This window comes from Dreissena polymorpha, chromosome 4, assembly GCF_020536995.1.
Source record: "Dreissena polymorpha isolate Duluth1 chromosome 4, UMN_Dpol_1.0, whole genome shotgun sequence".
NCBI classification, from domain to species: Eukaryota; Metazoa; Mollusca; class Bivalvia; order Myida; family Dreissenidae; genus Dreissena; species Dreissena polymorpha.
In genome coordinates, this window is record NC_068358.1 from 40821168 (window position 1) to 40837520 (window position 16353).

General features: G+C 34.0%; 1 protein-coding gene across 4 annotated transcripts in view; it reads left to right on the top strand.

Annotated features, from left to right (window-relative positions):
• LOC127877420 (tyrosine-protein kinase JAK2-like) overlaps window positions 1–16353 on the top strand; it is a 41762-nt gene that overhangs the window by 12784 nt on the left and 12625 nt on the right. For 3 of the 4 annotated variants that reach the window (XM_052423288.1, XM_052423290.1, XM_052423287.1), the window contains 7 exons: window positions 667–813; window positions 2075–2187; window positions 2872–3096; window positions 4178–4323; window positions 4717–4817; window positions 5206–5279; window positions 6855–7053. In XM_052423288.1, coding sequence (XP_052279248.1) covers window positions 667–813; window positions 2075–2187; window positions 2872–3096; window positions 4178–4323; window positions 4717–4817; window positions 5206–5279; window positions 6855–7053 — 1005 coding nt within the window. Of the gene's footprint in view, window positions 1–666; window positions 814–2074; window positions 2188–2871; window positions 3097–4177; window positions 4324–4716; window positions 4818–5205; window positions 5280–6854; window positions 7054–10616; window positions 10706–11155; window positions 11348–11721; window positions 11879–12205; window positions 12371–16353 lie in introns of those variants that run through there. The other variant, XR_008048432.1, reaches the window with a different exon arrangement.

Consider the following 16353-nt stretch of genomic DNA (forward strand, 5'->3'; position numbering starts at 1 on the left):
TGATGTATTTTATACTTTATATAAGCAATCCTTGTACGTTCACAAAATAAAACAACAATGTAACTCTCCAAATTATTCAATCGTTTTGCGATGCAAGGCTTTATTATTTTCAGGTTTTAAAATCGTTAAAGAGATGCATATAATGCATATTTTATAGGGGAAGCAGACAACGACAACGAGCGAGGCATGGTATTGTAATGCGCATGGGGGGTTAGAGGGTTAGGATAAGGGTTAGAGTTAGGGGTCGGGTTTGGGCTAGGGTTAGCCTTAACCCGTACCTTAACCCTAACCCGACCCCTAACCCTAACCTAACAATAACCCAGGGTTATCTCCCTTATACCATGCCTCGCTCGTTGTAATTGTCCTCTTCCCATTTTAGAGCATGATAAATGTTTAGTATAACTGTTTCCTCACAAATATCTAACTTAAACGAAAATGTGCGGATCTGAAGCATTTTTTTAAATTGTTTCAATTTACCAAAATGTGAAAAGGCCCCTTTAATATGCCCCCTACATGCATATACTTATCAGATTTCATATTCAGATAATTTTATACAACCCTTGTCAAATTTTTAAATGTGTGTGACACTACAGTGTCGTTTTGATTACCAATCATCTTGGAAATAAGAAAGTTTAATGTTTTATATGATTTTCGTCCCCAAATTAGGTTGTGACGAGATTAAGAGATACCTGTTGGATATGGTGCAGCTTCAGAACAGTGAGGCAATCGAAGATGATGAGCAGACTCGTAGGCGGCTAGAACATGCCCCCAAAGTGTACCTGAAGAATCAGGTTGTTATAGGGGATGAGATAGGTCAGTCAGCATGCTTTTGTATGCTTTTTTCCCCTATTGCCAACTCTTCTATGTAGGAAAGTCATCATGCATTTTCATGTTTTTATGCCCCGGTAGGGTGGCATAAAGCAGTTGAACTGTCGTCAGTCTTTGCGTCCGTCCGAAAACTTTGACATTGGCCATAACTTTTACAATATTGAAGATAGCAAATTGATATTTGACATGCATGTGTATCTGATGGAGCTTCACAGTTTGAGTGGTGAAAGATCAAGGTCATCCTTCAAGGTCAAAGGTCAAATATATGGCTTCAAAGCGGCGCAATAGGGGGCATTGTGTTTCTGACAAACACATCTCTTGTTGAACATCTTTTGAGGCATATTCCAAACTTTTATTCCACCACCCTTCATCAAAGTTGACCACATTCGTATGTTCTTTTCCCTTCTGTGATATCTATGCCATGTTCCGTACAAAAATCTAATCTGGAAATATTGAATATAGTTCTTGAATTATTTAAAATTTGCCTTTATGGTTAGTGAATAACACATGTATATTTAATTTGCCTTTATGGTTTGTGAATTATATTTAATTTACCTTTATGGTTAGTGAATTAAATTTAATTTGCCTTTATGATCGGTGAATTATGTTTAATTTGCCTTTATGGTCAGTGAATTATATTTAATTTGCCTTTATGGAGTGGTCAGTTAATTTTAAAAACTTTGCCTTAATGGTCCATGAATTATATAAATTTTATGCAGTGAACCATTTCCTGATTCAACAGTTTTTATCTAATATTCACCGCATCTTGTAATAATGCTTGTAAAATTATTTCTACAGAAATTAAAGATCTATGATACCCAAATAATCTGACTTTAGCTTTTTTGATGTTGCACACTGTTTAATTTCAACAGTGGCCATGCATCTTGTCATACTAAATAAGATGCAAACGTTGGCATAATATCTAGATCCAGTTTAATAATCAGCTCATTTTCCGAAGGTTTTGAAGAGTAATTACCCATAGGTTTGATAAAATCGGCTTTTATAGACATTCCCATTTTTATGAGTATTCATCAGATCACTAGCAAATTAGAAGCTTAAAATATCAAAGCTTATTGATTAGCTTTAAGCCTATTGATCAAACAAAACATGCTAGAAACAAAATGGCAGCATGTTGTCAATGGTGGCCAATATATAAGACTTTTTATCCCGTTATTACCAAAGAGTTCTTTTATCTCATTAGTACATTAACCTGGAAAGTTCATACATACTTCTCTTGTTTTCGTAGAGTTTGGCTATTTTACTGAGGTGAAGAGGGCTTTACTGAATGAAGAACAGGTGATAGTGAAGATGTTAAAACAACTTCCTGCTATAAAACAGAACCATCAGGAGTTGCAAGAAGTATGTAGCACTAACTGTTAACAGCATCTGTATGCTGGTTCAAGGATGGTTGATAATCTGCAAATTTCAGAAATTTCCGTGATTTTGAAGCTGCCAGAGTTATTTTTTAGATTGATGTGCATTCAAAGAATTGTGTGGGTTTGGGTAGGGAAGAATTTCATGTAAAATAAACATTTTTTGCTGTTTGTTATAAATTTTTAATGTATTTGATACTTTTGAAATGTTTTAACCCAGAAGCTTCGCCAATGTTGAGCCAGTCGCACCCCGCTTTAAATCACGGCAAAACTTTAAGGGATTTTCATTAACTGGAAAGCTCATCCCTGATTGTTGCATCATGGTTTTGGTATATTTGACAACCGTTAAAATAGGTTAAGTGAGATAAAGCACCAAGAAAAGTATTTTATCCAATTTTTTTACAAACCGCTCTAGCTGACTTAAATAGATCAATGAAATTTAGTGCAATAATGAGAACGTCATCAAATGCTGATAATAATATCGTGTTCGAGTTTCTCTAAATCACCAAAATAGCTATTAAGTTATTACCCTTGATTAACCTGCTAACATATCAGTATGTTTATAGCTTAAATTTCTCAGACTTGAAGAGAGCAAAACAGTAACTTATTCTCATGTGTGTAACTCCTTAAATGCTTAAAATTACGCATCATATAAAGTGTTTTCTCTCAGGCACTGATGGAAAGTGTGAGCAAGCTTATGGAATGGGACTCAGCCAAGTTCTTTGTGGGTTTTCATGGTATTTGCCTTATGCCAGAGCCCAGCATCCTGATGAGTGGAACCAGCTTCTGCAGCCTGAAGCAGTTTCTCTTGTCAGAAAGAACTGACATGCCTCAACTGAAGCTCGAGCATTTGATGCAGGTCCCTTTTTTCCTTGTGGACGCACTCATTTACATGGTAGCCTCATTTTTATTTGTATGGCCTTTTTGGCCTGATACATTCATGAACCCTCATGATTTATTTTGCTAGCTCTTAGCTTCTGTTATTGGCGCGTCCTTTCATGCGTACATCAGTATGTCCGTAATGCTTTGTGTTTGAAAATGCCTGGTTTGAAGTTTATTATGCACTGAGTTGTGGGTTTGATTGTTCTGAATACTATCATGCAAACTCCTTCCACTTTTGTAAGTTATTAAATTGAAGTTTAAAATACATGTATGTTACTACCATGAAGTTAACGTGTGAAAGACACTTTTTATGGCCAATGATCCAAATAAACCCAAGTTATGTACTCTTGAAAGTAGCTTTTTTGCAGCACTATACAAAGTTCAATGTTTGTTTCCTCTTCATTCTCTCAAGTGATTAAATTAAAACTTAAAATATCGTATATAAAGTGAGGCTGTTTAACAAATTTTTCATCCTTAGTGACCCACCCATTCTTTTTTGTTTGCCCTTGACCGAAGCTGATAGTTGAGTTTCTAGTTCATTGAAGGAAAAAGGCTAGTAGCCTATCACTTAGTATTATTAAACAATAACATATTTTTTAACAATTTTGTTTCAGAGGATACCATGACTTTTTGATGCCCCTGGTAGGGTGGCATATAGCGGTCGCACTGTCCGTCAATCCGTCCGTCCGACATTCTGTATTCCGGAGGTTTTAAACGCAACACTTTCATATATTTAGCTGGCTTGTGGTATGTTAGTCTACCTACATGACCTACTGATGGGGTGTGATACTCGTTTCAGTGTATTGATTTGTTGCGAAGTTATGGGCCTTGGACTTAGAAATTTTCTCTATAATAAGCATTTTCCAGAATTTATTTACGCAACACGCTCAGATATTGAGCTGATATTTGGTATGTGAGTCTACCTACATGCCTTACAAATGAAGTGTGAGTTTTGTTTGGGTCAATAAATTTTTGGCAAAGTTATGGGCCTTGTTTTTTCTACAATAGCTGCTGTATGTCTTCAAAGCGCAGTAGGGGGCATTGTGTATTACAAAAGCAGCTATTGTTTATTTTATTAAGATTTTTGTTTACAGGAGAAGAAGAAATGTTACCATGGCAACATCAACTGTGATAAACTTGTTGTGGAGAGATTTGATAACATGGTACTGAAACTTACTGACCCTGGAATGGTTACTATTAGAAACAAGCTGCCATTAGATCATGCCCTAAATGTGGAAAGGTAATATGTAAGAAAACTAAATTATGACTGGTCAATAACCTGGTTGGCAATATTATATTAATGCTATTGCAATATACCCTTCATGGAATAAATCATTAAGAAAATTTTGACAAGTGTTCATATCAAGGACAAGCTGGGTAACTCGACATTATTAACTTTCATTCCCAAATTCATTAAACTATACTGTACTCAACCACCTTGAAATAAAACAGATGTGGTAAGAATCGTTTTGCTGGTCAATAAATCAAATGTACCATAAATATTTATAATCATTTATTACATGTTACTCTTAACAGGAACTTAAGAGTTATGGCTTTAATTTGACCTATTTTATCCATAGGCGGAACACGACCGTTTTACAAACAGCTTATGTTTTATTTTTTTAATTCCTAGGTTGCCATGGCTGGCTCCAGAGCGAATTAAGCATCTCTCCCATGTCACAGTGCAATCTGAGGTCTGGGCCATCGGTACAACACTGTGGCAGATGTTTTCTGGTCAGTGTTGAAAGCAACTATGCACTTATCTATTATCAAATGGCAACTATTTAGCATAAATATTCACAAAAAACACAGAAGCTTGTGCATATTACTGTACACGTTTCATGCAATCATCTTTGCAACCACTTCACGAATTTCATCAACCCATAATTGCTGAGTAAGGCTGACTTCATTTATGTGTAAATTTGTCTTGCAAAGTACGTGAAACTAGGCTCATGTCATGATGGATTTTCTTTTGCTCTGCGAAACTTTAAAACAAAAAGCATTTGTATAGAAGTTTCAACAAATTAAAAGCATTCTGAATTGTAATTATCTTTCATGTATTTATATTCAAAGCTGACAATATATAGAAAATAATTCAAGGCCATCAAGATATACCTTACAGGTGCAAGGAACCCGAGTGCTGAAATTCAGGATAAGCTGGGCAAGGCAAGGTCTACTACTTTGTCAGATTGTGAGGTGGGTACATGAGTAGGTCAGGGCCCATATTCTTAAAGCTTGTAGGGAAAACTTAACGAAATTTGATAAAATTCACGAAAACCCTCTGCCAACACAATTAACTGAGCCACTCTCCCAACACTCACTGAGTCACACTGCCAACACTGAAAACCCATTTGTCACTCTGCCAAAACGGAACAATCAATGAATCACTATGCCAAATATCACAAATCATTGAGTCACACTGCCAACACTTAAACACCCATGTGTCACTTTGCCAACACTAAAACATAACTGCACCACTCTGCCAACACTTAAAAAATCACTGAGTCACTCTTCCAACACTGAATAAATCACTGAGTCACTCTGCCAACACTGAAAAATCACGGAGCCACACTTACATAACAAAAAAATCACTGAGCCACACTCCCAACACTTCCAAATCACTGAGTCACTCTGCCAACACTTAAAAATCAGTAAGCAACACTTTCAAAACTAAAGAATCACTGAGCCACACTGCCAAAACTAAAAAATCACTGAGCAACACTGCCAACACTTATAAATTAATGAGTCATTCTGACAACACTTACAAATCACGGAGGCACTCTGCCAACACTACAAAATCACTAAGTCACTCTGCCAACACTAAAAAATCACTAAGTCACTCTGCCAACACTGAAAAATCATTTAGCCACTCTGCCAACACTCAAAAATCACTGAGTCACTCTGCCGACACCTAAGAATCACTGAGTCATCATGCCAACTCTGAAAAATCACTGACCCACACTGCCAACACTTAAAAATCACTGAGTCACTCTGCCAACACTTAAAAATCACTGAGCCACTCTGCCATCACTTAAAAATCACTGAGTCACTCTGTCGACACTAACAAATTACTGAGTCACTCTGCCAACACTGAAAAATCACTGATCCACACTGCCAACACTTAAAAATCACTGAGCCATTCTGCCAACACTTAAAAATTACTGAGCCGTTCTGCCATCACTGAAAAAATCACTGAATAACACTAAAAATTACTGAGTCACTCTGTCAACACTTAAAAATCACTGAGCCACACTGCCAACAATAAATAATCTCTGAGCCACATTGGCAACACTTAAAAATCACTAAGTCACACTGCCAACCCTGAAAAATCACTTAACCTGTCTTCACATATTAACATTAGCTTAGTTTGTCAGAGCTAAGTACTTTGGGGCAGGACTTGGCCTCATTCATTCATGATTGAACGAAATACTTCAATTGTTTTAAATAGTTGACACAGATATTGATTTTTAAGGAAAACAACAGCATTATCTTATATGCAAACGTTTCATTTAACTTTCTTTTCAAATTTCATATTTTTATTTTGAAAACATATTGTTGTGTCATCAGTATAATACAATTGTATATGAATTGACATTTCAAGACGTTAGATTTTTTCTATGTCATATACCCACTTGCTCTAAAACTTTAAAAGTTCAAAATAGTTTAACATTTCCTTTGTTATATACCCAAATTAATTTTAAACATTAACTTTTAAAAATATTTTACTATTTCCTCAGTTATATACCCAATTTATACAACAATCTCTTGCAGGTGGTACAGTTTTTCCAAGACAACAAGGGTTTTAGTTGCCCCAAATATTTGAAGCCAGAGCCTGGTGACCCAAATCCGGTTTTGGTTATGAAGGACAAGTTTTACCAAGCCATACTTCATTGCTGGACGATAGATAGTGAGGACAGACCAAACCCTACCATGCTGCTGAGAACCTTTAATGAAATCTGTCAGAGCTATGGTAAGCTAGAATTGAGACCTGAGTTCTGACTTTCTTAACTTAGATGTCAGATATTGTTAACCCTCTACCTCCAAGGTACTTACTTTGTAATTCGTTAAACAATGGACAAAATTTACACAAACAAGGTTTTGAGTCAAAAAAAAGTCTGATACAGGGAGAAAATTCAAATATGCAGTGTTACCCCCATGTGTAAGATTCAATATATTTTTACTCGTGGCGACCATGACTTCAATTTGGTAAAAAAGTCTGATAAAGGGATACCAACTCATAATGTGCATTGTTACTGATTAAGTTACCCCCTTTGTTTCGAAATCTATTTTTAGTCGTGACGACCTTGACCTTGGAGATATTGACGTAATTCTTTCGCGCGACACACCATCCAATGATGGTGAACAAATGTGCCAAATGATTTTAAAATCTCAAATTGAATGCCATAGTTATGGCCCGGACAAGCTCATGTATGGCCGTTTCTGACCTTTGAACTCAAAGTGTTACCTTGCCCTTGGAGATATCGACGTAATTCGTTTGCGCGACACACCGTCTAATGATGGTGAACAAACGTGCCTATTGATTTTAATATTTTATAATAAACGAAAAAGTTATGGCCCGGACAAGCTTGTTCCGCCCGCCCGCTTTCTAATTTATTATTAAATTGAAGACCTTTCTTAATACCGGTAGATTCAAGTTTTAAAGGCTTCATATTCAGTCCTAAGATACTGATGAGCAGCAAACAGTATGCAACCTGAACAGACAGCGAGTAACTCTCAAGCTGTTTTTATTTTATGTTGTTTCACATTGCATCTCAGCGGGGAAATGGTTATACTGTAGAAACACTCAAAGGAACACAATTTCTGTGTGAGTCCAATTTCTGACGACACCATTAATGAAATTGAGAATTTCCAGCAAGTTGAAAAGTTACTAACATGAAGTTCTATATTAATGCTGTGAAAAAGAGAACCGAAATTAAGGGGTGTTGCTGCAGTTTTGCTGATTTTTTTCATCTAATAGATTTTGTCCAAATTTAAAGTTAAGATAAATATACATATACTACATGAACAATGAAATAAAACAGGGTAACCGGCCTTGTTTTGATTTTATTCACCATTATATAACATTCATTTTTCCAATAAAACTGAAAAAGCTCTAAATTATTTAAATTATTTATAACCTATAAAATTGGCAATGTGTAGATATTATTTAAGCTTAGATACATCATATACCATTTAATTAAACCACACACTACCAATAAAATAGAGTACCCAAGTTAAATTTTAAGAAATTTACTTTTTATAATTTAAATGTCATCCAAAAAAACCCGTATTTTTTACTATTGTAACCACATAAATGGAATATAAAATGTGTCTGTCTAATATAATTCTGTGAAACTGCTCATATATGTTCATCTACGTATTGTCATCCATCATATAACACAAATAAAACAAGATATGTGTTTGTCAGAATCACTATGTCCCCTTCTGCGCCGCTTTGAAGGAAAGCTATGTATTTTACCTTTAACATTGAAGGCTGACCTTTACCTTGACCTTTCACCACTCAAAATGTGCAGCTCCTTGAGATACACATGCATACCAAATATGAAGTTGCTATCTTCAATATTGCAAAAGTTATGGTAAATGTTAAAGTTGGAGCAAACAAACAAACAAACAAACAAGCCAACACACAGGGCTAAAATAATATGTTCCCCACTATAGTGTTGGGGGACATAAAAATGGGGTCACCTTACTTTAAACAGATATTTTTTGTTTTAACAATCCCTACCGTCTACGTCAAATTAATAGAATACAGCAATTAGGCAAAACCCAAGTACCGGTACATAGATTGTTAGAAACATGCATACACGTACATTAGAAATTGTTTACAATCTTAACTGGGATCACAACAGCTTACCAAAAGACATTTAAAAAAAACAATATTTAATCACAAATATAAGACCAAACAGTATCAAACTCGACCTTAATCATTAATAACTTACATGCACTTGTTTACAGATTTCGGCATGTTTTGAAGTTTGTGATTAAATGCTTTAAATTGATAAATGTAAACAACACGACCAAATAGCTCCAGTATAAAACAAGAATGCAATTAAAGAAGGCAAATGTATTATGAATCTACTCGGTCATTTCTGATGATACTGATAACAAAAATATTGAGTTTTGATAATAGCATCATCGATGTTGCTATAAATATATCATCGGTTTAATAATCTGCCGCAACATCCCTTAATGGTGAATTGATGTTTTGTCCACATTGTCAAAGCATTGAATTAACCTTTTAAAGAATGGGGTGTTGTACCAGATTTCTGGACCTATTTCGCTTTTTTAAAATAGATATTGTCACGAGCCGAGCGGTAGCTGTGATTTTACTTCAATTTCTTTAACTTTTCCAAACTTGAAGCTTTTGTTCAAGTTTAACATGGAACTAAAATGGACTCTGATAAACAGTAAACTAAGAATAACATTTTGCCTATTCAGTTGTTTTAAAATTGTCAAAAAAATATACAAACTCAAGATTTATAACCTTTCTAAATTTTATTCATTCATAAGGAATAAATAAATAACAACTTTCAATATATATATTTCTTAACAGACAGATTAATTTTCAGACATTTACATTATAATACAGCAATATACACGTACATGTGTCATGTTAAGTATTTGCACTTTCTATTTTATAATGTTCTAAAAAGATGACAAATGCAATTTTTAAGTATTTATAAAATTCAGTCTTAATTTTAATAGCTAAGTCTTATTGAAAACTGTATTTTAAATGCTTATGTAAGAAAAATAAAATAGGTCTCACACCTAGGAAAACAAAGTTCAGAGTCCTCGAATGAGAATTTTCAGTGCCTTTTATACTCTCCAAAAGCGCACACATAACGTTGTGCAATAATAACGTAAAAGCGCACATATGAATTGTGCACAAAAAGCGCACAAACAACGAGCAGTAAAGCGCGCAAGAGCGCACAATAAAATTTGAGCGTTCTTGACACGGTAAATGTCACTCATACGGGCAAAAGCCCGCGAAGCGGGCGTTGACCGTTCATACATATGGGAATTTAGACATAAAATTACATACGAATACCACATATGGATACGTCTCAAAAAAATTTGCCACGCGACATATATTTTCGCGATGCTATTTATGGCCTTGAACAAATCCAAAACACTTTGACATATGCTAAATCACATGTAAATACATACCTCAGGAAAATTTATATCAATGACATCATAATTGTGTAGCGAATCGCACCAAATATTCTCGCATTATTTGTTTTTCTTCGCAACCGTTCCAGAATTAAGTCATTTCTCAATTATCTCCCCTGAATGCTCTTCTTCAGTGAGTATAAGCCGAAGACTGGTTCACTACCTATAGTTACAGTCTTTACCAAACACAATTTAAGTGAACATAACCCGTCTTTAATATATTGCCGAATCTCAGATTTCTGTCGAATTTATTTGCTTTGATCTTTTCGATATCTTATTGTTATTATTATCCTGACAAATCACAAACGCTTGTTAAAAAATTATTTGTTTTAAACTTTATAGTTGGCATCTCTGTGGTCTGGTGCCCAGCTTCTATTGTAAACAAATAGAAGTCTGGCATGAGCGGAATAATGGCCGACGCGATGATAATAGTAAGTTAACCAAATATTTTTAAAAAGTGGTTCGTCGGGCTCTCATTCATTTTTCAATCGAGATGCATATATTTCATTCTGTAAACGTTCTTTCTTTTTTCGAGTTCTTCCGCATATAAGAGTTAATTAATGTTCCATAACCTGAGTATGTTTCGGACAAGTACACAGATAGTGTTATTTCGGATGTCTGAGTAAATTTGTAACATACTGTATTTCTGACGTATGTTTGAGTAGTGTGACAAATATGAATGCATTGCGGTGTGGTTATCTTTGATTAACATTGCATCTTTATGTATTCAGGCCTTTTTCCAGTTTAACCACAGTCGAATTTCAGACCTGCTTTTCCCAGATTAACAAAAATGCTTCTAAAAATCTTTTCTAAACTCCATTAAAAATGGTTCATGGTTTTCAAAACAAAGTTATTTTATTAATTCATAAATCATATTTCAGATGGATCATACTTATATAAAAGGGGAGAGAGTGTCTGGGTTTCAAGTGATCGGGAGTAGGTCTGGCCCAGATCACATATACAGTTCCTGTGCCCCCAAAGACTCAAGTACCCCTCCGAAACGAGGAAGCAAGAGGGCAGTGTCAACTCCCACAGGACAAACACCTACACATGAACATAAAAGGATTGAACTGGTGATTATTTTTCACTTTCTAGTACTACTTTCTTTTCTATAATAATTCAATTGTATTTTTATAATTGTGAAATATCTTCAACCAATTGTAAAATTTGTTGAACACACAAAATATAACTTATTAAGTACCATCATTTGGTAAATATACTATCTTTAAAAATAGGCTTGCTTATTAGAACACTGTCTTGTTGTTTATTTATTTTATTTATGCCATTAATATTAAGTTCTTTGCATTAGGACATGGGCTAAAATTTTAATTCAAAGATCAAATAAACCACTCTTCATTCATATAAACTATTTAAGCAAAAGCCCATCAATCATTTTTTCACCTTTGCCATTACACACTCAAATTTTCATGTTTCATCGCTGATCTAGGATGAAAAAACCAGACACAACAAATGGTCCCTTGATGAGACATCCTTTCTGAGAGAATACAGTCAGACATTACGAAAAGATGGCGAGTCAGAAAACAGTTTCTGGAACAACTGCGCAATTGCAATGAACAACATGTTTGGTGGAAAAAACAGAACAGGTAAATAATGATTCTTAAACAGTGATAACATTAGTATATTTTCCTTATTTTGCTGGCATGGCACTCAATTTTTAATTTATGTATGATATAATGTCATATGAATCATGCTTATTAAATTGAATTTAGAAAACTGTCATTACTATATGTCAAAAGCTGTACATATGTCCTTAATGACTAGGCCAGGCCCCAGTATCTGTTGACTGTGGTTCATTTGTGCAGTAAAGCAGTTATTGTTAAAGGTTATTATTTGATGTAGTTGTAGTAGGTATGGTCTTTGTTTCATTGCAGACTTAATTACTGTGTACTCATCTCATTTGCTTTATATAGGGAAGTCCTGCAAGATGGCAGCCTGGCGGTTAAATCTTTCTGGTACATGTAACAGCACCATGTGTACTTCTGTTAATGAAGACTTTGTGGATTTTACGCCGCTGTCAGAGACAAAAGGAAACAATGTGGGAACCCAGACTGATTTGTCTTTTAATAATAAGCAAAGGCAAGTAAAATTTAATTCTGAAAGTTAATTTGATGATATTGTCTAAAACAATATACAGCTAGGAAATCAGTTACCCACCCAAGTGGTGAAGTCATTGTTCACCCAATTATTTTCTCAAAAATGCATTGTTTAAAGGCTGTTTTTGAACCCGTTAAATTTTTATTTCTGTTTTAACTGAAAGCTGCTTATATTATAACTTTATACTGCCTTGTTTGATTAATAGTCTTTAATTACCATTACCATATTTTATCAGAAGCTCATTCTCATAATTGTGAAAATTGCACTATTAAAAATAATTGTCCCAGACTTTGAAATTTGTATCCAATATCTTTATAAATTTGATTAATATTTTCTAACTTCACTTGGTTTTTGGTATTTCTTTCCAATACCAATAATGTTAATTTATTGATAGAAGGGCTCTGAATAATAAATTCTAAATTATATGACAACCACAACTAATTTAATAGTGTAAATTTCACAAGTATGTGAACCAACTTCTTTAAATGTTTAAAATATGAATAATATATTGTCAGAATGTTTAAATGACTTGCTTGGTAGAACAGAGATATATTTATAGTTTTAAGTAAAGGAATATTAAATGTTTCAGGTCTAACAAACAAGACTGGTTTTTTTTTGAACCACGGAAAAATCTGCAGGGGGTAAGTTAAATACAATATTTTATGTACAAGCTACTGATAATCAACTTCTCACTAGTATGTAAATGTAAGTTTATTTGACAATGTAATTTGATCTGTTTTTAAACTGTTATATGATGACCTAAAGTTAGTGCAACATACTGATGCGCCAGATTTCTTTTCAGTGTTATTGTATGGACATGAATAGTTGAAGTAGTTTTTGATAAATCTAAATTGTGTTACCGATACACATGATATAGTTCACACAGAAATTTATTAATACTAAATGGTTTATATGGTATCTTTTGTCGTTCAATTGCTAGTCAAATTTATATAATAAAACTAGAGTATTGCATGTTGCCTCAAACAACAATGTTCAACCCCAAATCAAAAACTGATAATGGTCATTTCAGACAACGAATGTGTGTGCTGAAACAGTAAATACGGCCGCACTAAGACGTTTAAGGACCTACTCCTTATACAATACAATAACACCACTTTGTAATTTCATATACGTAAATATTCTTGAAATGTAGGTTGATGAGTTTTACTTATTTTGTAACTATTATTTTATGAACAAATAAATAATGTGAAGTGTTTTGTATATCCACACAATACCACATATCTTTTTATCATAGAAAACATATATCTTTTTATATATGTACTGTATTATGTGTTATTTGAATGTTTAAATAAAAAAATATGGATGATATAACATGATGCATTCTAATATTTGCATTCAAATTGTAACTGTAGAGCTAGGTGTATGCAGTTTAGACTGTGATTTTAGAATTTTAGAGCTAGGTGTATGCAGTTTAGACTGTGATTTTAGAATTGCTACAAAATGGCTAGTTTTTTAGTGGCGACACAATTTAAACTATTCAACAATAGTTTGCGAAAGAAAATTAGAAACCTGCAAGATACCTGTATTTATTAAATATTTTAATTGCGAAACAAGTATGTTGTTATGCTGTTACACATAATTATACATTGATAATAAATAAGAAGACAATTAGTGGTGTTAACGTTTCCCAACAGTAGAAATCATTCTTCTGATGAAGTCAGTGGTATACAGACGAAAGCTCCAGGTATGGCTTTCAATACGTAGTGTGTGTTATTTGGCAGTCTAAAACTTATTGGATTAAAAAAAATCCTGTCAAATTTGTCAAATTTGTCAATCAAAATTGATTTGACACATCACATGTACTGTATGCTAAATGCAACTGCTTTAGCAAGCTGTCAAGTTGAATTGAGACATTCGATGAAACAAACTGGTTCCTGGGTAGGACCAGTACTTAGCGTCTATATGACGTACCATGACGTCGAAAGTCTACAAAACCTACTAGGTAGAACGAGAAATGTACTTCGACATACAGTTTTCACCGACCCTTGAGTGTTAGCCAATCAGAAGACACCTTACATCTGTTGCTTTAAGAGATATTTGACATTGAACATAAGTATTATTATTATTTATACCAAATTATGCGACTATCGACCGCTTACTCATAGATATTGTGCGTATTTATTAAACATTATTATTATTATAATTTATACCATATTATGCAACTATCGACCGCTAACTCATAGATGTGCGTATTTATTGACCTGGCGTGGCGGAATTAACCTCTGACTTATGCAAGTTATGGTTATCACAAAATACGACCAACAGAGAGGTTATAATACATTATTTATCCCGTTAATGCTTGGTAACTGTTTGGTTACCGTTGGGAATTTTTCCTACACAGTAATGCACTGGACGGTCGTGATACTCCGCCCCGCATGATCAATAAATACGCACAATATGCTGAATAATTTTAATTTTAAAAAGGTAACAATTGAATCTTCTTCAAATTTGTATATAATCTATTTCAATGCATTAAATACTTGAAACTTCTATGTGTTTTTTTTTGCCATTCTGATATTTTTATTCATTTTGTCCTCAATTAAAAAAGAGATTTTAAACATTTATTATGAATAAATCTGAAGGAAAAGCGGCTCAAGAGACTAGTGTTTTGATTGGCTGTTCAAAAAATGTGTACGTCGAAGTACAAACATGTATGTCGAAGTACAAATTGTACTTTGACGTACAAATATATACTTCGAAGTGTATTTTATATTTATGTCGACATACAATTATTGTACTTTGACGTACATTTCTCTTTTTAACTTGTAGGTCTTTTTGACTTTCAACCCAAATGGTACGCCATAGTATGTCTTTAGGGTAATCTAAAGAATGCTCCCACTTAAGAGATCAATACAGAGACCTCCCAGTGACTAAGCCAGTTAGCAGACACCCCATCCACTATACCACAGACACCGAACCAGCTATAAATTCCTGTGGCTAGAAAACAAAAAAATATAAGATGCTAGATCTTTAAGCTTGGAACATGTAACTTGTTTTAAGATTGATTTTTTTTGGATGCATTACTTAATTATTGCAACAATTATAATATTTTGAACACAATCATGTCAATATATTTATTAAAAATACATAGTTTATATCAAAAAAACTTAAAAAGCTTTTGCCCGTAAATTAGGTAGCACCTATAATCATATTAGAATAATGATGATCACAGGTTTTAGTCCCGCACATGGCATTTTCTTCCTCTTGTGTATTATCCGAAATTACATTTTCCATTAATTTATCCGAAAACTATTCAACTTATGAAGAATGAAATATCTCATACAAAATCAATCGTTCCGTGAAAATGATTCATACCATTGAAATAATTAATTATAATACTGATCGGGAAATAAATACTTTCAAAACGAACCACCTTTTAATATTTGCTAGTTAACTTACTATTTCCATCGCGTCCGCCATTACTTCGTCTGTGCCTGACTCTTTGTATACAAAGGGGCAGGTAATCCAGACTAGCATCTCTGTTCTTCCAGTATTCTCGCGGTATTTCAATAACGACACCCTACTGTTTATTTGTCAGAATATGTGACGCATTTTCATTCGCTCTCAGAACATTCTATACATAAATGGTGACGTCACTACGTTATTGTCAGTAAGACCGGTGTGACACATTGCTCTCAGAAAGCATTCTATACATAGATGGTGACGTCACTTCGTTATTGTGAGTAAGACCGGTGTGTACACAATGTCTCAGAAAGACGTTTTACGTGTGATTATGAGCAATATTCTGGTAAGTTGTCGTTGTTATCCACCAGAAACACATTTATTCACAAAATTTAAAGATATTCCGATCTAACTTTTTAGTCTTTTAGCTTTAATTTTTAACGTATTTACACCTCGTCTGCTCGCACTTTACCGATATCCCGAAAGGTTACATATCACTATAATTAGTTTAGGCCTAAAACCACAAAATCCGATACCATTG